This window comes from Dermacentor albipictus, chromosome 1 (assembly GCF_038994185.2).
Source record: "Dermacentor albipictus isolate Rhodes 1998 colony chromosome 1, USDA_Dalb.pri_finalv2, whole genome shotgun sequence".
Classification (NCBI taxonomy): Eukaryota; Metazoa; Arthropoda; class Arachnida; order Ixodida; family Ixodidae; genus Dermacentor; species Dermacentor albipictus.
In genome coordinates this window covers 413,889,004-413,911,025 of record NC_091821.1, presented here as the reverse complement: position 1 = coordinate 413,911,025, position 22,022 = coordinate 413,889,004, and the positions used below count along the sequence as shown (strand labels likewise).

The 22,022-nt window shown below is 44.5% G+C and overlaps 1 protein-coding gene across 1 annotated transcript in view; it reads left to right on the top strand.

Moving 5' to 3' along the window:
• LOC135913071 (sorting nexin-13-like) overlaps positions 1–20,939 on the top strand; it is a 67,213-nt gene extending 46,274 nt beyond the window's left edge. The window contains exons 22-25 of the mRNA XM_065445741.2: positions 3,117–3,262; positions 3,383–3,451; positions 11,095–11,207; positions 13,235–20,939. Coding sequence (XP_065301813.1) covers positions 3,117–3,262; positions 3,383–3,451; positions 11,095–11,207; positions 13,235–13,500 — 594 coding nt within the window. The 3' untranslated portion in view covers positions 13,501–20,939. The remainder of the gene's footprint in view (positions 1–3,116; positions 3,263–3,382; positions 3,452–11,094; positions 11,208–13,234) is intronic.
• Positions 20,940–22,022: the final 1,083 nt, after the last annotated feature.

Sequence of the window (22,022 nt, the reverse complement as noted above, 5' to 3'; positions counted from 1 at the left end):
TTCATGTTTCACTCTGGCAGCATCGTGGCATCGTATTCTGGCGTTGCCCACCACATTGATTTCATTTCAGTTTCTCAACACCAGTCTTAAAACGACCACACGTCTCGGGTTGCTTGGGCCCCACAAGCTCGTCACGGTCCCACGCCACAACAATTTTTGCTGATTGGACGCATAAAACTTTCCGCCAAAATGGCTCACTCCAAGAAGCTGCTGCTGACCCAGACCGAATTCAAGGAGCGCAAACGTAACCTTGCGGAAGCCGCAAAAACGACAGTGTGCATCTCGGGCCACTTGAGCCCCACCAGATCGACGCATGGCGACACCTTGCGCTGCAATGCTTTGCATTACTCTGAGCCTGCCAAATTTTTTAGTGGCTTCGGATCGTACGTTTTCCCAATTAGTATGTTTTCTTTTTCTTTCATTCTTCTTTTTTGACCCCAAGATTTATGAGCAAGGCTCTACTGTATTCCTCTAATATCGGTGAGAAACATTTTACATTTACTTTGTTATATTCAATAATTTTTTGTATTCACGTTTGTTTATTTATCAAGATTAGACTGTACTGCCTGCTTTGAGTCAGACACCCGCAGAGAGAGGGCGCGCCATACTTCTGCAGATACAGTGAAAGCTCGTTAATTCGAACTTCAATAATTCAAATTTATTGATAATTCGAACTGTACGATTTGGTCCAGCCAAGCTCCACAGAAGTCTGTGTATAAAAAAGTCCGTTAATTCGAACGCGAGAACGTTCCCTCACGAATAATTCGAACTACGCTCGCCTGGCACACGGCCAGAGAAACGCGCCTACTGCCTACACACAAGGCTGTGTTGCCTACGAAACGGAGAGAACGGCGAGAGAAGGCAAAATCGGAAAAAAATCCAACCGACGCGGGGTCAGCCAGAAGGCAGCGGCGGCTGCCGCCTCTCCGTTCTACGTAACCTCCGAGACTTCTTGCCCGTTGCGAATCTCGGAGGCTTTGCAAATCTTGTACAGCTGCTAATGTTGTGCGGAGATGGCACGGCAAGCGCCAAAACACAGCGAATCAAGTACGTCGCAGCTGCACTTGCAATCAAGAACCAACGAATCAGGGCCTTCGCCACCTTCACATGTTCAGCGTCTTTGTCTCGGCAGTCTTCATCAGTTGTGCACCTCTGTTTTCAGCTTAGGAGGTATCGGCCGTCGCGATTCATTGTGATGGTGTTAAGCCTCGGCTAACGTTCGTTTCGGTGGACGTCGGTGGTGTGGCACAGTCGGACCCAGAGCTTCGACTTGAAGATGGCGTCACTGGCCATCACTTTCTGACATGCCAACTTTCTGACATGCCCTACTGCTTCCAAATCGCAGTGTACTGTTGCTCTCCTTCACTTTCGTTAGTTTGAACTTTCGTTAATTCGAACTGAAGCGGCTTCCCCTTGCGGTTCGAATTAACTAGCTTTTACTGTAGCGCCAATGGAATGGTGCAACTGAGTCTTTCTCTAGGAAATTCGCATATAATTGGCTAAACAGCATTTTCTTTTGTCATGAAATGCGATGAGATGAACATTCTTATTATCAGTAATTCAGTACAACTTGCAGATGATAAACAAGGATAAACCACCCAGGGAAGTTGGCTTTGTGTTTTCGGCAATGGAGGCATCTATCCCATCCTGTGCCGTCATTTTCCATCAAGTGAGACTAGGAAATATCACCTAAGCCTAGGTTTATATTTAGTGTCTTAACTTTTTCTTTAGTGTCCTTTTAGAGGTTTGTACCCACATTAAGTGTGGTTAGCTTTTTTGTAATCAAGAACCATTGATCAAAACCCAAACAGCAGTAAATGTAAGAGTACTTAAACGAAAAATGCACTTCTCGTGTACAAATGTCACCGCACCCATATAGGTACGTACTAGGCGGGAAGGCTGTTGCTTGTAGAAGCATTCGCATAATTTATGTTCTCGCAGCTTGACTGACGGCGTAGTATTGAAAGGTACATAGCATGGGCAACACACCCATCTATTTCTAAGATGGAAGCTTGAGCCTATTGTTGAGGCATGATTGCATAAAAACCGCAGGTGTAAAGAGGCCAGGCACAAACAAAAGCCACTGTGAGCTTGTGCCTTTTGTGCATGTTGTGCCTGTGTACAGTCTTTTATTCATCTATTCCTGGCTGCAAGCTGGGACTTCAAGGGAGTTCAGCATTTTGTGGCTTCTGTGTTTTTAATAAAGTAGACTTCTGTTGATTTGACTCTGGTTCATTCGATTTCTTGGTTAATTCAATCCTGACCTGGCTCACACCCATGCATTTCTATGGGCCCAAACTTCCGTTATTTCAATTCTAAAATTGGCCTTTGCTGCATAATTAGAACTTGGCCAGATAGCGCACATGCACCTGACCCCCGCAGGGACCCCAGTAGCAACTCTTTTAGTAGCAACTCCTTTAGCAACTTTCAAGCAATAACCATAGCTCACAATGTCCAATTAAGGTACATGTTTGCCTGATTCTAACAAAATTGGGCCGAAAATTGTCTGCACGGTGCAGTCGAATATGAAACCAAAACACCTTTGCGGCGTTAGTATGCTTAATGTACTGACTGCAACAAAGCTGACCTTAATAACTGTGCAGCGAAGCTAACTATTGGAAACCGACCGCCATTATGCAACGCACATATTTTTCTTGCTAAAGAAAGAAAAAAAGCCAGGTGCACATTAGGTTTCTACTTCCTTTAGCAGCTTTAATGTAATTCCTACGTTAGTTTTCTGCTTTGTACACGTAGAAAGTGGGCACGCATTTGATTCAGAGAGCATGTTAGACTCTGGCAAATACTGCCCAATTTTGGCGGTGTGTTTTCACATTTTCTTATTCATCTTGTTTATTTAGACCCGCCGGATGATTTGATCAATTTCGTCGGTCCCGTCAGAGTCGAAATAACAGAAGTTCACTGCATTAAGCACTTTCTGTTGGTGCATGTATCTTTGGTTTCAGTTGTTTTGAACATAGTACCCTCAACTGATGTCACTGCAACAGTTTAAAGAAACTCATTTTATGGCTTGCTGTTCAAGTGCATAGTTATTGGAAGAGGCATTTTTATGAACTAATTCACAGGATTCACTCTCTTCCTTTCCCTCTGCTCCGCAGACACAGGACAACATTCCCCTGAGAATTATGCTGCTGCTTATGGACGAAGTGTTTGATCTAAAAAGCAAGAACCAGTGGCTAAGGCGACGGATTGTGGTCATCCTGAGGCAGATTATCAAAGCCACATTTGGAGACACAATAAACAGGTTCCAATCCCTTCTTTCCTTTAAACAAATTTTTTTCTTCGTGCCCTCTTGCCTACATTAATTTTTTAGCTCACTTTGTTTTCTCTGTGCTCCTTTGTACCGGTATCCCTCTTTTTACAGAAAAATTGTTGACTACGTCGAATGGATGGCATCAACTGAAAAAATTGCTGAATACATCACTGCATTTAAGTAAGTGGAGAAGGGACTTCCTGTTCTTAATGAGCACATTTAGTCACCCTTTCTTCTCTTTCTTGTCAGTGCTACCAATTTTATTTCGTTGAACAATGTACAGGTCAGCCTTTTTTTAGATGCAAAGGGTGCCAACAATGCTTGCAAATAAATAAATAAATATGGATGGCAGAATGGAGCACAAAATGCTATAGTAAGATTAAAAGGAAAATATATATTGAGGAAGCTATTTGGAGAAGTAATATAAAGTAATATTGCCACAAGACAGTGAATGGGCTGTTACTGTCAGTCCGACGAAGACAATGACGACAAAGTGGCCAGAGGCACTTGGAAAAAAGCCTTGCATCAGTCACCACCGCTTATGGCTGTTGTAACCTTGTATATAGTAGTCATAATTTGTAAGTATACATTTTCCCCGTAACATCTTTTTTGGTGGAGGTGCTGGGCAAAGCGTGCCAGTTCCGTCAACCAAGCACGGAACTTTGAAGCGGTCGCCATTTTAGTTGCTCCGTGATGACCACCGAAGTGACGACAGCGCATCAGCCACCGATTCCTGTGATTCTGTTACACCTACGAGACCTGGCAACTTTTTCTGGCATGGATGGCTCGGACATCGAAGAGGGGATCGACATGTATGAGTGCGTCAGCGACCACTACAGGTGGGACCCCACGCTGATGTTACCCAACGTGATTTTCTACCTGAAAGGAACGGCATGAAGAAGATCTTGCAAGTGGGGATGCAAGGCGGAGCTGCATGAGTTGTTCGGCACACCATTTGGCCCTCAGCAGGATGATAAAAAGGAGCTGGGATCCCACATCCAAACAACCACTGAACCGTACATTTCGTACATACAGAACATACTGGGCCTTTGTCGAAAAGCTGACAAAAAAATGACTGCAGCTGACTAGATTTCGCATATATTGAATAAAATAGCAGATGACGCATTCAATCTACTTGTATTCAAGGAGTGTACGATGGTCGATGCCATAGTTAAGAAATGTCAACGTTTTGAACGAGCGAAGAGCCGCCACATCATCATGCAAGGACCCATCAATGTCTGCGCAATCTACACTGTCAGGAGATATAACTGGCATTGTCCACCACAAACTCGAAGCGATAGCTCCTACGGCCATCCCGCCAGAAGATGTTCAGTCAGCCAACCAGTCCACCGTGTCTTTCATACAAGCAGTCGTCTGCCAGCAGTTCGCCAACCTGGGTTTATCATCTGCCATCTGTTCCATCCGTGCACCTGAACATACTCCCTCAAATGTCACCCAGAACCAGGTCTACCCTTTGCGCTACAGAAATCCAGCTGACTGGAGAACGGCAGACGACCGACCCATATGTTTCAACTGCTCGTGCGTTGGACACATTGCCTGTCACTGCTGCAATAGCTGGTTACCACCTTCAAACTGGGCCACTGGATCTTGATGTCGTCCTGGAGGAAGCATTCAATGTTTTTCCCCTCGCTCTGACCCACGTGCTTCTGATGCCACCATTCCACACTCCATGTTTAGCCGCTCACCGTCCTCACAAGGCCGTCGATCTCGCTCGCCACAACCATGCCAGTCCTCATCCCCTGCACTGCCTGGCACCTACACTCCAGAAAACTAAGCTGCGCAGCTCCCGGAGATGATACTGCATCGGTGACTCGATATAAGTCCTCTGTTGACTACCTACACGCCGAAACCTTCTGGACATTCAAGTGGACAACATTTATCATTACGGCCCTCATAGACACCAGAGCAGATTTCAATAATGAGCGCTGCTCTCCTAGTCGGCTCCACAAAGTTATTACGGCTGCTATTCAGAACACAGTACAGGTCGCTGATGGCAGGACGTCTGCTGTTCTTAGAATGTGTACTGCCCGAGTGTGCATTGCTGGCCATCAGACCACTGTTTTGTTTATCAAGCTTGCGCAGTATCCTCACGACGTGATCCTCAACCTACGCTTTCTCTCGACGCACTCTGCCCTTATCCACTGCTCCTCATATGTGCTTCAACTGGAACTCGTTTTTGACGCCCACCTAATATCTGACTCTCCCAGCCATTTGTTCTGTAGAGTTCCTTCATCTGCCACCGCAAGCCGCTAAGTACATCCCATTACGTCCTTCTCCTCTTGTGTGCAATGGTGAATATGTTGTCTCCCCCATTCTTAATGTGCTCCTAACACACTCTGTCATCCTCCCGCTCACTGTAGTCACCATAAGCGAGAACAAAACCTGCCTGCCTCTGTTGAACATTGTACTTTCTGCCCATGTGCTACCTGCCGATATTGCACTTGCCACCGTGTCATCGTTGCAGGAATGCGATATTTCTGTGTTAGATGTCGACGGCCCTCGGAGTGTTTCTGGCTCTCTCACAGCCGTCGTGTCGCCATGTGCCAATTTCAAAAAAATATCTGCAGATCTCCCGCTTACACAAGCAGACGATCTTCGTCAGGTCTTGCTGTCGTATGCGGATATCTTTGATCTTAAAAATCGCTCTTTAGACACAACCTCAGTGATTCATTACATCATCCACACTGGCAATGCTAAACAGGTTCACCAGTGCCCTTATCGCATTTCTGCTGTGGAACACGCCATAATCGAAAAAGGTTGACGTACTGCTGGCCAAGGACACCATCGAACCGTCCTCTAGTCCATGCGCCACTTCCGTAGTGCTGGTCAAGGACAACACCTGGCACTTTTGTGTTGATTATCGACACCTCAACAAGATAATGAAGAAAGACGTTTATCCTTTGCCACGTATAGACGACACATTTGACTGTCTCCGCGGCACCCAATATTTCTCGTCGTTTGACCTTCGCTCAGGTTATTGGCAGATTGCTGTTGACCCATTAGACCATTAAAAAAAATGCATTTGTAACTCCAGATGGCCTCTACCACTTCAAAGTCACGCCTTTCGGTCTTTGCAATGCGCCACCACATTCAAGCGCATGATGGATTCACTTCTTCGTGGCTTGAAATGGTCAACCTTCTTGTGCTACCATGGCAATGTCATCATTTTTTCGCCAACATTTGACAGCCATCTTCAGCGCCTCTCCACAATTCTCGAGGTATACCGCAATGTCAGCCTCCAATGGTCATATTCTGAAACGTTCGCCTTCCGCTATACATGTAGCTTTGCCGCCGCAATAGTCACGTTCAATAAATCAAGCGACTGCTTATCTGTGACATCAGTGTGCACTACCGACATGCGCTGTCGAACGCTGCATATCGCATGAGAGAGCGCACCGTCCGAGTGCAGAGCACCTCGGGTGTATTGTTTTCGAGTGTAGTGGCAGCAATATGGGTTCTGCGCACTGACTACAGTTAGCTACGTCCGCTTTAGGTAAAATAAATTGAATAAGGAAGTGTGAAATGTTTTATTTTGAATGAATCTACAAATATCACTGTGAAACAATGCATGTAAGATGCCACCAAGAAGGCTACTGTAAACTACCACCTATCTTATCTCTACTGCACTTCACCACCAACCGAACGCCAAGAGATGCCAAAAGACATGTTCGTTTATTCACTATATGTCGAGAGCACCCATCAACACCATAATGTTAAAATGACATAGGCCGTAACTCTAGCAGGTGCTGTTTATTTTCCGGTTTTGCTAAAACCGCCAATGAATGCGCGCCATTGACGGAGGCGTGGCCAAGGCGATAGTTTCGCTGAAGGCGAACGTCTCAGAATACGGGCCCAGCTCAATGCCTCAAAATGCCATTTCAAACACCATGAAATAACAGTGCTTGGCCATCTCACCAATGCAGCAGGTGTCCAGCCCAATCCTGAAAAAGTTCACGCTGTGAAGAATTTTCCTGTCCCCTGTTCGGCTAAAGATGTACAAAGCTTCGTTGGACTGTGCTCTTATTTCTGCTGTTTCATCCGTAATTTCGACGACATTGCGCATCCTCTTACTTCACTCTTCGAAAAAGATGTTGCTGTTACATGGGGCTCGCCCCAAGCTGCTGCCTTTTCGGCATTTATCGATGCTCTCACGACTTCTATTTTAGCGCATTTTGATCCAATTGCACCGACATAACTTCGCACAGGTGCCAGCAGCCATGGAATCGGTGCGGTCCTCGCTCAGTGTCAGGGTGGACACGACTGCGTTATTGCTTACACTAGCCGCCTCCTGTCTGCTCCGGAGAAGAATTACTCAATGACAGAGCGGGAGTGTCTTGCTCTTGTCTCGGCTGTCACCAAATTTCAGCCCTACCTGTCTGGCTGCACCTTAACCGTTGTAACTGATCATCGTGCTTTCTGTTGTCTTTCTTCGCTCAAAGACCCTACAGGTCGCCTTGGTCATTAGGCTCTTCGTGTGCAAGAATACTTGTTTTCGGTAGTACACAAGTCCGGTCAGCTTCATAAAGGTGCCGATCACCTGTCGCAACATCCGGCATCCTGTAGGTCCCCCTGATGTCTCCGAGCAAGACACCAATGCCTGTGTCTTGTCTATCTCAGACCTCATTAATATACAGGACGAACAATGCCGTGACTCAGCTTTACGTTCTATCTTCGACATTCTTAGCTCTGCCACATCTGACCTTTCACTCGACTTGTTCTGCCTTTGCAACGGCACCTTATACCACCACAATATTCATCCTGACGGTCCTGAACGCATCCTCATCATGCCTGCCCATTTGCAATCAGCTGTCCTCTGCCAGTGTCACAATGAGCCCACTGCTGGTCACCTTGGTGTCACACGCACTTATGATCGCATCAAGCACCGTTGCTTCTGGCCTGGTCTCTACTGCTCCATGCAATGATATGTCGCTAGCTGTGACCAATGCCAGTGCCGCAAGCGACCAGCTATGCTACCTGCCGGTCTGCTTCATCCTGTTGACATTCCCACTGAACCGTTCTTTCGTGTTGGGCTCAACCTTCTTGGCCCCTTTCCAACCTTGCCATCAGGCAACAAGTGCATTGCCGTCACGACCGACTATGTGACGTGATACACCATTACACGTGCCATCCCCACCAGCTGCACTACACATGTTGCCAACCTTCTTCTTGACATCATCTTGCATCATGGTTCTCCTTAACAGCTTCTGACTCAAGGCTGGTATTTTTTGTCTCGCGTCATCGATGCCGTCCTTCATTCATGCTCTACCCACCACAAGCTCACAACTGCTTATCACCCGCAAACGAATGGACTCGCAGAGCACCTGAACCGAACTCTGACCGATATGCTTTCAATGTACGTCTCCGCCAACCACCACAATTGAGACCCTACTTTGCCATATGTTACTTTTGGCTACAACTCTTCTAGGCAGGACACCACTGGTCACTCACCATTTTCTTTTCTGTATGGAGGCGAACCTTTTCTCTCTCACGCGGTACTTTTATTTCTTGCTGCTCTAAGCGTATCCACTACGTATATTTGCGATGCTATAGCGCGTGCCAACACAGCTCACCAGATCGCTCGCGAACGGCTCACAGTGTCCCAGGCTTCCCAAAAAGCCCTGTATGACAGTCACCTCAGAGACATTTGTTACTCCCCAGGTGCCCTTGTGCTACATCCCGCCGCATCGGTCTCTCCAAAAAGCTATTGCCCCACTACGACGGTCCTTACAGGGTGCTTTGTCAAGTCACCGACATTGCATATGAAATCAAACCTGTTGTCAAGCCACCGCCGTCCATGCCATTACCCTCTGCTATCGTGCACGTAGTGTTAAGAATGGCGAGCTGCACTGCCAGATTGCCACCCAGTTACGACCGGGGAACAAGACACGCATCCCCCGCTCTCCGTCGCTGCACGTAGGATGCATTCGATGAAGCGGGCTTTGTGCTGAAAACTGCCGCCATTCCTCCAGCCCCATCGCCGTTGTGACGAAATGAGTTCGACGGGCGAACTATGGTGCCGGAGCTCTCCAGCGCGTACCTGATCTGCTACGCATGAGCAAGCTGCCGCGGGAAAGCCGTTTTTTGTTGCTTCCCACACGCCTTCCGGGACGCAGGACAGCGAGCTACCCACCTTGGCTCCGAGCTTCCCGGAACGGCACCCCTCCGACGTCGGCGCCAGACATCGGAATGTGTGTGCTTTGTGTGCGTAAACTGTTCTGCTGGGCGGCGGCAAGTTGACAATGAGTAAACGAACGTTCGCATCACCTTCTATCGCGGGAGGACCGAGTGTTTAAAAAGCTGCTGTGGTGCGAATGCTGGACACACTTCTCTCGTGCAGTCACGTTGGACTGATACACTTCTCTTGAGCAGTCATGTTGGACTGACACTTCTCTTGAACAGTCATGTTAGACTGATTTAAATACTGTAAATAAACCCATATTCCTCGTTCTCAATGAGAAGCAGTTCTTCCCTTCATCAATGTCCTCAGCGTGGATAAGTTGGACGACGGCATGGGCCAGCTACCTTCGAATTCATGCCGGACTCCAATCTTGGCAACGGATCTCGAGCGATGGGATTGAGCCCCCAATCCTGACAGTAGGAAGACGCCGTACGTAACAGGCCCCTCTTGTCCGTCATAACAAGTACCGGGTCGGCGCTCTCACCCCAGGGCGGGGTAGTGCCACGAGACAGTGAACAGGCTGTTACTGTCGGTCGGACGAAGATGACGGCGATGAAGTGGCCAGAGGCCACTTCATCGTTCACCGCCGCTTCATCATTCACCGCTGCTTGTGGCTGTTGTAACCTTCTGTAGAGTTATAATTTGTAAATATATGTTATCCCCATAACAATATAATCATTACCCAAAGAGAAAGATAAAGGAGATAGGCTGGAGGATTGTTAGGGGAGGGAAATGAATAAATCTGTCAGGGCAACTAGGCAATATGTGTACATGTTACATGTATTTCTCTTTATGGCATAGTGACACCTTCGGCCACCATGACATTCATCTTGCATGAGGTGCATGCTGGCTTCACAGGAAGTGCTCAAACTGTTCAAAAGCAAACTTTATGTGGTTGAAGCATAGTGGCACCAAGTCGCATTAATTTCTGCTGTCTGCTTAGCCCAGCCATTACCGCCTCAACTGTCAGTGGTGCTCACACTCATTAAGTTTCCTGATGATAATAGAAAAGTGTTTGTTAGGAGCGTTGTCGCTGCTGTGAAAAGATGTGGCATTATTCTTTAATGTTACTGTAAAAGTAGCACTTCCTGTCCTGAAAAAAGCTGATTGCATGAAGCACTTAGTAGTGCATCAAGCTGGTATTACATTGGACAACATCGCCTTAATTCACCTACTGGTTTCCAAGGTAATGCAGCTTGTCTAATTTGTTTTTTTTTTCCTAACTAGCCAAATGTTACACACAGATTAGCTACAAGAAGAGCCAACCAATCATTTTCACAGCGGTTCCGCTAGGTGTAATAATGATATTCGATGGGCACCATAGCCAAGTGCTCTTGAGTGATTTTGACTACCTGGAGTTTCCTTAACACCCACTAGAATCTAAACAAGCAACATTTCTGCATTCTGCCCCTCTCAGAATGCAGCTATTGGGACTGGGCATTGAGCCCGTGACTTAGTGCTGCACAGCAGAATGCCGAGGCCGTACAGTCGTTCCTTTGGATGCCAACTAATATGATTGCAGCTTGGTGCATGAGAAAGTGCCGCTCTGTCAAGTTAGGCCTTGAGGTGATTCAGTTGTCACAGTTCAGCACTTGAATTTGCAACCACACTTCACTGCTTGCAGGGACGCCCTGTGGCCAAACGGCTTCCCAGCCGAGACGCGTCCTGAGAGGGACCAGAACACCAAGATGAGGACCAGAGTGGCAGCCAAGATGATCATGCTTTGTAGCCTCACAGGTATTTGGGCCTTTCTCTCCTCCCCATACTCATTCGATGAGTTGCTATCTTATGCTTCACTCGAGTCTTGACACTTTGGAAACAGCACAAATAAAACTCGGGAGGCATAAGCAAAAGTCACACATTGGCGCCACCTAACCTCTAAACCTTAACTGGACAGAGCAAATATACAGGTTATTTTATTTTATTTCATGGTTATTCCTTTTTCATACCGGAAGCATTGCAATGCTCATAAAACCAAGATGCATAAAAGAAAAAATGCATCCACCTGCAACAAGTAAGCCACTAACATAATGTTGAACCTGTGGAATCAATGAATGATGAACACTATTTCTACTGCAGTCAAACCTTGTCACAATGGAGACGCATCTGTCATTGTAATATCGTCGTTAAATCCAATATTTATATTAGCATAAACGCTGACATTGGTGGGAAAAGGAAATTGCGATCAGGCCTGCGCAAAAGTGATGCCTCCAAGGATCTCCTGTCGATTTCATTGGGCCATCAGTGACCTACCATGCAGATATGTATGAACAACACTAAATTACAAATGCCTTTTGTGCTGTTGCTAAAGCACAACCATGTGGCCAGTGGGGTCCCATGGGATTAGCACATAATCTTGCCAGCCGCAAGCTAGCCAAGCCAAGACGTTGGCCTAAACGCACGTGCGCATCCCAGAATGTGACATTTCAAGTTGCTCTTCCTGAGTACTTCAAATTTTCGTTACTTTGACATTTTAAGCTGTAAGCAAACAAACATCCTTTTGGACCTTGCATAGTTGGTTTCGTTATAGCATTATATAGAATACCCATTGAAATAAAGCATGGCGGCAATCAAATTTTTTCTGCTTCATTATATCCAATAATTTGTCATATTCATTTTCGTTATACAGTTGAACGCCTGTACAACGAAGTGCTTTGGGCCTTCGAAATCATTCGTTATACAGGTAACTTCGTTGTAAAGGTCATGCACCGCGCTACTCACAATGGGAACAGGACAGAATCATTCCTTTGTTACACAAGTCATTTCATTGTAAAGGCATTCGACTGTACTGAGGTTCAGTCACATTTCTTTGTGTAACCATGTTTATCTGCACTTTTAGTTTAAATATGAAACTGTACCAAATTGCCAGAAGGCCAGTTTTAGTAGGACAAGAACTCGGTGTACCATAGTAAATGAGTAATGCATGCTTCCATTTTTAAGACTGATCAAACCTAAGCCACCTTATTACCATGTAGCAACAGATCTTTCTTGAAACAAACACAAAGTGGCCATTTTACATGCAATTCAGTAGTACCTCCTGGTTAGATGCGAAGTTTTGTTGTTGCTATCTCATTATTTTTCCTGAGGGCATTGCTGCAGGAATACTTTTTACACAGTGTGCAAACTGTGATGGCCTTTGTCATCGTTGTAGTTCTTTGCCATAATTTTTCTTTCACGCTTAGTAAAAGTGCAAGCAAATACTTTTAGAAAGATGTAGCAGCAGCAGCTTAATAGATAATGATTCCATGACACAGGTGTGCAGTGTGACTGTGCCATGTTATCAAGTGTGTATAACACCTAGCCCTTGCTTGTTAAAGGCGCCAGTCATTTTTATCTGGCTAGAATCTGATTTACACATTTTCCTTCTCTTTGTGAAAAACCTAGAAATAATTTGTTGCAGACCAAATTAGCTGTACGTTGTTGCGTGTGTTTTTTAAAATTAGGCGGTTCCTTTCTTCTTTTTTTTTTACCCTGTGTTCCCTTTCTCCACACTGTCCTCAAAGCAGGCAGGGACTGCTCATAACTGAAACAGTTAAGAAACAGAATCTGCTTGTGGAATCCGTATAACATTCCTGCACTCTCTTTCTCTTTCTCCCCCCCCCCTTTTTTTTTTAATGCTGAAGTGAATTTGTGGATCAAGAGTCTGTTTTTAGAAGAGCCCTTTTCAGGGCAGAAAACTTTCAGGCTCTTGAAATTCATCTGCTCTGAGCAACACGGAAAACTGCACTTTCTCTGTGCTCATGCATGCCCTTTCGTCTCCACAGATGAGCTGAAACACATCATTGGGAGTGACACGACGCGGCGAGGCATGCTGTGTGTGTTTGAGATGTTCCAGCATGCGCCGCTCAATCGGAGGCTCACCTATGTACTGCTGGAGGGCTTCCTTGCTACCCTATTCCCCAACAACCGCTTCACCGAGCTGTTCCGCAAGATGCATGCAGAGTCGCCCACCATATCGACCACCTCGTTGTCTTCCAATTCCAGCAGGGACGTCATAAGCATTGGTGCCAGGCGCATCGAGGTGCGGTGACGTCTGTCCTGCGTTACCGTGCGTCACATAACAGCATTGGTTGTTATTCTCCTCAGCCCTCCTCCCAGAAGCTCCCTTCCCCACCCATACTTCTGTTGCTCATTTCATATCTCTTCCTTTTTTCCTTTTGATGCAATTTCAAGTTGGCTGGCAGGAAGGCCGTGATTACCTCGCCATGTGAGCTTGGATTGCGTTATGTGATAGCTTGCAAGCATCTTTTGCCGCGAGCCTTAAATATGAATCCACATAGAAGCAAGTTTGTTGTCTTGCTTCCGTTCTTATTATGATGCTGCGGAATGACAAACATGCCTGACACTGCACCGTCTCGCAAACATTGACAGTGTAGTCGCATTGCTGGGTCTGTGAACTGTCAAGAGTCAACCGTGGTGCAGCACTACCAGTTCCTTTCAGACAGTTAATAGTCTACATTTAGTGGCCGTCGCAGTTCTCTTGTTTGTTAAACTAAGACCAACTGTTGAGAGGGTGCTGCCATCATGGGCCCTAAGAATGCTCCTGAATTTGATTAACCTGGGTATACATTTGCACAGTGGGCTTTTTCTTTAGGACGTGTCTATTACTGCAGAACGTGTGGACATTTTTTCTTATACCAAAGTTTTTATCTTACTACCAGAGTTTTTTTTTTTAGATAATGTTTACACTGTTGCTGCTCTCTTTGTTCATGTGTTAAATAGTTTAACCGCTAATCTGGAGCACATTGTATGACCTAGGTAAGTCCAGCTCCTTTGATCCCAAGGTGATATTTTGGAAGAAGCCTTGCTACGACATGCCTATCCTTACTGTGTCGGGTTTGTCATACCGCGCACGTTTTATCACTTAGGCACTGTACAGTTATTCCCCCCTTTATCTTTTCTGCATCATTTACACTCGCCTTGCAGTTGTGTGTCCCATGTTTAATGTAATCATTTTTCGTGACTGATGTTCGAGAGTTGGAACTCTCTTGGAACACAAAATTTTCTGTATTATACATTATATGTATACACTCGTGACGCGGATATATACTGCATTTTTGAAGAATTCAGTATGCTGGAAAATAAAATAAAGTATATATATATTTTTTTTATAATTTATGGTTCAGCTAACTTTTTTTTCCTTTCCCCAACATCATTACCGACATTCAAACTGGGGTGAAATAAAGGATGAGACCAGTATCATTCATGTAGCCTCTCATTTCGCTAAAGTGTAGATGATCTCACCAGAGTATATCTGTCTGTATTTCACTGAATTTCATGGCGGATGGTAGAATGAGAAAAAGAAAAGCTTCTGTCCATGCAGCATCTCCATCTAGGCATTGCTTGGATTCAAGGTTATTTCAACCAGTTTCAGCAATGAATTGGTTGAATTGGTTGAACCTCTATTGCCACCTTGCAGCAACAGTTGCAACAAAACATTTCAGCAGCCGTGCGTTGCCATTCATTAATGATGGCAGCAAACAGCCTCGAAAGATCCCTTTGAGATAATGTCCAAGCCTTAATGCAATGTTGCTGTTTACTCAGTTATGTAAATGTGATGGTAGTTTGTAAGTGCACATTGTGACACAGCTTTGTGAAGTGCATGAAGGCCAGAGAAAATTTTCTTCTCTCTCTTTCTTTCTTATGTAAATATGAAGCATCACTGCTTGTCTCTGCTATTGCTCTCCCACACATCACAACTTTATTTACAGTGGGCAGCGCAACTCGGACGAAAGACGAGAGGAAGTACACAATACCTACTTCCTCTCGTCTTTCGTCCGGGTTGCGCTGCCCACCCATAGGAACACGTTCAATCACCAACTGGCCCAGCTTGCCGTGTTAATTCAATTTATTGACAGTGCATGTTGATGGAACGCAATCCTCACATTTCTGATATTTTCATGGTGCACGTTGATAGATTTTAGCAAGTGGGGTTGAACATTATGCTGATGCAGGCAGCTTTGGTTATTTCCACTTGGAGCAAGTCTTAGACTTTATAGAGCAAGTTGTTAGAATTTGTTTGTACTTATCTGACTAAACCAGTGCTGCTCTACACTGTTTGCTTGACTGAATTTGTTCTGTAGGAGTGATACTGTCAACATATATCATTTGAAAGTTAACAATCTCTCGGACGACATTCACACAAGAGCTTCAGAACTTGTGTGTTTGTCACTCCTTCTTAGTGATCACTTATTGCTCCCAGAAGCGAGAGTGAGCAATGGTATTGCAAGGTGCTTGTTTATGCTCCAAGTTACTGGCTTCTGATTGGTTTCATGGTTTAACATGGTGCATAAAACCATAAAAAGTTACCTCTGAAGCTCTGACACCTGTTTGCAACATGGCAGATTCCAGGTGCCAAATGGTGTCAGTGCCTGCTAGTTTGTGAAGCCTGCATGTTGATACCACTGACATGCCACACACATTCTCCTGCTAGTGCAGAAGCAATACCTGTGTGGGGACATCATAAAACTGTGAAGCCCTCTGTGTGTTTTCACATACAAACCTTCGTGTGACTAAAACGGTTGCTGGCTCTTACTGGAAAAGTCCTATGATTATTTGAGCACTCTGAAACTTTAAATAGCAAGACCAAGAGTTCTCCTCATTTTGAACTTTTTGCAAGTACTAGGTATGCCGTAGGACCCTCACTGCAGGGCTCAGGGTCGATTCCAGCGACATGCAGTGTCCCAGCTCTCTTCTCTGCGAAATAATTTATGGCACTTTATCTCATGTTACACAGTGTTGCCCATTTACTTCTCACATTTTAGGCCTAGCATATACCACTAGTGTGATGCAGCAACATGAAGGTCATGTTGTCACACCTATGAATCGACAAGATTTCAACGACGGGGTTCGAAAGTGCGGCAACCGTTGTTCAGTTAGGAGCCTCATGCATTTCGAAACATGAACTACAATATGGCTGTGAACTATGGGTGGTGCCAGAATTTTTGTTTTGGGGGCCAGAGCCTAATTCCATATTTTCGTTAGAGGTGCAGGAAGGCATTTCATTACTGGTCCCTTACTGCAGCATTGAGGTGGGAGAGGGCCAATAATGGTGAAGGGCAAAAAAAAATTTTGAGGGGTTGACCTCCATCATCGCCACTGCCTCTGCCAACTAGACATCACTGCTAGGGTTTAAGCTTTTCATTAGGAATGAGAGTCTTGGCTAGTTCATCATGCACATTCGTTTTAGTGCGTTGTATCTGCAACTTGTCATGGATAGTCTGCACATTCGTGATGAACAGGGAAAACTTAGATTCCCACTTTCTTGCTTCAAACTCTGCTTGTACTACTGATGAAGAGATAGCCATTGCACTGTTTTAAGACACGACTTCCCAGGAAGCATTATTCATGCCATCCATGAAATCTGTCACTTCAAGTATCGAATATAATAACACACATCCCACCTCAGTGCCATTTTTTTTAGCACATAGAATGCTCTTCATGACATTTGCGAGCCTTACCTCCTGCTGTTAACTGTATTCCCAGTCTAGAAACTGTGGTATACCTGTGGTTGTGCCCCTAAGCTCTTGCCAGCAGAACACAGGGTGACGTCCTCTTGTACCTGTCGTCTCGCAGCCAGGCAGAGCACATAATGCTGATGCTTGTCCATCAAATGGCAGCTGCAATACTTGGGAGAGATACAAGAAGATGCTGACCTCCTGTACCTCTGGCAAATTTAAAGGTTTCCTTCTCCCCTAAGCCAGTGTGGCTTTGTCAAATGCATTGACTGCAGAAAGTCCACATGTATAACTGTCGCCATTGCAGCATACGTCCATTTGGGAAGTATATTGCCGTGTTGTTCAGCGTGGGCGTGTGGAGTGCAGTGTTGAAACGGAGTCAACCCAGTGGAGATTGAAGTTAAACATTGAGAAGAGGCCTTAACACTTATCGTCAATATAAGGCATGCTTCCCAATGCACTGACAAGGTGCATAGAAACAGTTTGGTGTTCAACAAAAAGCTGCTAATGCCAGGACATTGCTTTGCATGGAACATGAAGGTGGCAGTAGGTTGTCAGTATTTTAGTTGCATTATGTAAGCTACTGTCAAGTTTTGACCATTGTGCTGTTACTTCTGCTGTTAGGTAGAAAAAGAGTAAATGCCTAAAAAGATTTTGAGGTCACTTCACTGTGCCTTGCATTCTTAACACTTTGCATCAAACCAGGCTTCACTCTTCAAGCTCCCTGATCACTGCACCTGTGCTTTTAGGTGCAATGATGCCTTTGCTGAGAGCATTTTGCGTGGATTGAATCATTCCACTTATGGAAGTGCAGCTGTATTTGTAGCCCCACATCTCATCACTTCAAGTTGATTTGCTTCAGTGAAAAGATGGATGTGAAACAATTGCATTGTATAGTAGTAGAATAGGGCATATAAGATAGGCTAGGGAAATTCACTGTAATACTTTAATTGGCATAAATGTGCTAACAAAAAAAGGGAGGGGGAGCTACAGTGGCATTGAAAGTCCAATAGGCATACCTTTCCTGTATTTTATTTCTGTTTGTGAGCAGCAAAGCTTATTTTAATAGTTATAAGTACTCTGGCACTTGCACCCGTCAGCCAACTATTTGGCTACCCATCTGGCAAGGGCACTGTAGTGTACGAAGCTTAGAATTTCTTTGTCTTGCCAATTTCCTTCTCATATTAACTTTATAGCGTACTGCATCAGAGCCCTGCCTTGAGTGTAAATTCAGAATTCTGCATTTTATTTTCAGTGCGTCTCGTGTTTTAAGAAATGTGAGTGATTTCAAATTTTCTGAGTGCAGTACAAGATGACTTGCTTAGCTGCTTGGCATTTGCACACTCTGCATTGAACAAGATAATGCAACTGCCCTGTACAGTTAAATATTTTCAGTCCTCTTTCACGCATACCATTCTTTTTGCCAACGGAAGTAGATGACATGAAAATAATGGCACCCATTCAATCAGGCTTACTTACATGTGGCTCAGTTTAATGTCGCATAGGGATGCCTATCGCTCCATCGACATTCTGCATTTGACATTGCATCATCCAAAACTGAATGCATCTTCGAAAGTGATCTATCAAGAATGCACGTGGTCCAAGTAGGAGCGCTGTTGTGTGATGGGACGAACCATGCATTTAGTATCCATTGTGCTGCACACAACAGCGACATCTAATCATACAGGGTCTAGTATAACTTAAAATTTTAACACTTATTACATGAAATGACTATGTTGTACAGGCTAAGATAGAGCATTTATCAATTTCTACAAAATTTCAGTGAAAGAAATGTGAACTGTCAGACTGCAGAAAAAGAGAGAAAAAGTACATTCTTTCTTAGAATATGTTTCTTTGGTTTTTTTTCTACTTTATTTTTATGCATGTGATCTGACATTTAAATTTCTTTCACTGCATGTTTGTACAAACTGATAATAGATGTGACAGTGCAGGCACTATTTAGGACACATTATGGGCTGATGATGATGATCAGCACCTTGCAGATTAGCCACAAGCCATGGCCAACACTGCTCTATAATAAGTGCAGCCGATATATGACAATTTAATTGGATACTAGCCCTCTATTAAATAAGTACTGACACAAAGACATTGCCTCACTTTTTTTACCTTTGTATAGCTGCCAGCTCTGTAATCATAGCATGGGGCCTCAGTTCCTCGCACAACAGTATATCAGCTGTTAATGCAATCAGTTGAAAACTTGTATTGGAATACAGTGTATTGAGCAGGGCTCATGGTCGCATAGCAGAAATTGAACATGATCATTGCGTGATGTCAAAAGCCGCTGATGCATGCGTCAGTCAGCCTACTGGCACAGTGGTTGCAAGTTACGCAATTACTTTGTTGCTTAAAATTGGGCTTGTGCTGACAAATCGGCCATTCTTACCTCCTTTGATTTGCACTTGTCCGCGTTCGGCACTGGATGAGTCTTGTTTTCTACTGTCTTTTCTCTCAGAATGCAGAATGCCGCTCTTACCTCCTCACTCCTGGTAATTGTTCTAGTGTCTAATATGCTCAGCTTTCAGTGATGCTGTTTGTCATGGTGCACTCTATGACCACTGCACCGTGCCGAGTGACCAACCCACGTGTCAATGGTTCGTGATGCTATGTGAGCACCACCTCCAATTTCCGTAATGTATATAGAAAACATGCTCAACACACCTTATTCAGTGGAGCCACCCTTCACTTGGCACATGTATTGAACTGGTCACATTAAAAGATAACCTAAATAGTGATTTCTTGCACCTTCAAGGAATTGAAGCCCCCATGCTGTGGTTACTGAGTCAGCAACTAGATAACAAAGGGACACACTGTGAAGCATGTGCCATCACCGTGAAAAGTGTACGATATGCATACCTACAAAAGAGTAAATTGCTGTGAAACTGGGGTGCAAAGCCTGTAATTTAAAGTTTCATTCTGCAGTTGCATGTGTGACCAATGCTGCGTTTTGCTCATCTAGAGGTGCTTTTCCACTGAAATTCACACATTATACAGGTTTGATGCTGATTAGTGCATTATGCACCTTCATCAGTCTTGATTAGGCACACGCTGTGTTCTCATTTGTGTGTCTGCAGCAGCCATTTTGTATGCTGAGTCATTCACACCCCTGGCACTTCTTTGAAGGAAGTTAGCAAGAAACGAAATGCTGTTTTGTCGTCAAAAATACCTTGTAGAAGGCCCTTCTTTTTATCTTTTAACTACAGGACAGTGAGCAAAATGATACATTTGAAAAATACACTGCATGGAGTGAATGGCAGTGGTCAAACAAGGGATGTTGCTGGAGGCAATGTTTTTGACAAGTGAACTTGTCTTCGTCTGGACAACTTGGCATGTTGTTATTCTGTTCACTAAGCAAACTTTCGATTATGCGCAGTTGCGTTCGTACTACAGCAGGCTGTAATCGCTGCACAGTCACTCAATACAGAAGCAAACTGTAGTGTTGTTATTGGACTTTGCTGAAAGAAGTGTCATTTCTGGTGTCACTTGCAACCAACCTCCGTTCTATGTATCTTATAAACGGTGTCATTTACAAAAACAGTGTCATTTTTATTGCTTCCTTGTGCATTCTGTTTGGTAAGCAAAGTTTCGGTCATGCATAATAGTTTTTGTATCAGCCATGGTCAGACTATATCAGGCTGTGATTGGTTCTACATGTTTCTGCAGTATTTTCTAAAGCAGTCAACTTGGATTTTGCCTGTGTAAGGTGTATATGTGAGCCTTCCATTCTCTTAGTATAGGCACCACAAAGCATTGTGTTTACCACTGTGCTGCTCTTGTACAATACTGTATGATATTTTGCAAGCTGTGAGCATTTTTTTTTTATTGAAGTTGTATAGTCGCACGCTGGAACGTGTGATAGGTAGATCAAGGTGCAAATGAAGAGATACATGAAAACCTGCAATGCTCCGTGATGTCAAGAACTGTCTTTGCACAAAGACTACGAAATTGCCATTTATATGTTCTCTTTGTGAATAAAGATATTGGGAACGAGCAATATTGTGTGATTTCTTTGTATCACTTAAGCTTCAATTGTATACATGATGTGTGTATGTCATAATTAAAGACCGGGTGTTTAAGCACTAAAATTGGTGTTCTAGATGCCTATAACAACCACTAAACCTGTCAAGGTATATATAGGTGCCAAATAATGTCCTTTAGGCATGTATAGGCTGAATTATAAACTTCTGCTGTGCATCCGGGAATGAATTGTGATTTTCTATCTAAGGAAGACAGGCCACTAAACCCCTGTTTTGTTATATTAATTTTCTTGATGAAATGGATGAGGCAAGTTACCTTGGTTACAAGATTTACCTGAAATTTAGCGTGACTAGACACCATGGCAATAGTATAATCGAGAAATTGAGGTAAATGCAGGGCATGATTAGAGACTCCCCCGGAACATTCAAGCACTTGCCCGATGACAAAAGCACTCCTCAGTTAAATTCTGTTGCTAGTACTTGCAAAAAATATCCTTGTATTATACTATAAGACGAAATAAAATGCTGCTTCTCCAGTTCTGTTTCATTTTTAGAAAAGAGAACTCGTTGAATTTACCCTTGACAACGAGGGGGTGTCGAAAGATTTCGTTTTCACTCGACTTCGCGCCGCCCACGCTTTTGCGTTTCAGTAGTTTAGTTATCGCGTAATACTGCACTGGTTTTGCTGGCTCGCGAAACTCGGGCAAGCTGCAAGTAGCAGAAATTCAATTTGCATTTGTTGTCTCGGGATGCCCGAATGGTCTACGCCACTTGACCAAACAGCAGCTGCAGCGGCGAATCCACCGCTCTGCATGCACTCTGTCTTTATCTGTCTTGGCTCAATACCGCTGTCTGTCGGACGCTGTTTTACTGGCCAACAGCAGCAAAGGGTGGTGTTAGCGTATGCAAAATCGCCACGCCCTTGCTTGTGTGGCGGGAGATTTGATTTTTGAAAAAGGCATTCGGACCTTTTAGGTGCAATTTTCTCGTAAACTAACTCTTTTCATGGGACGAAGCAGGAATTGCGAGGTTTCTGGAATAGTATTTAAACAGTCCATGTCGACTTAGTATTTGCCTTTAGTGCCCCTTTAAAAGCGAAG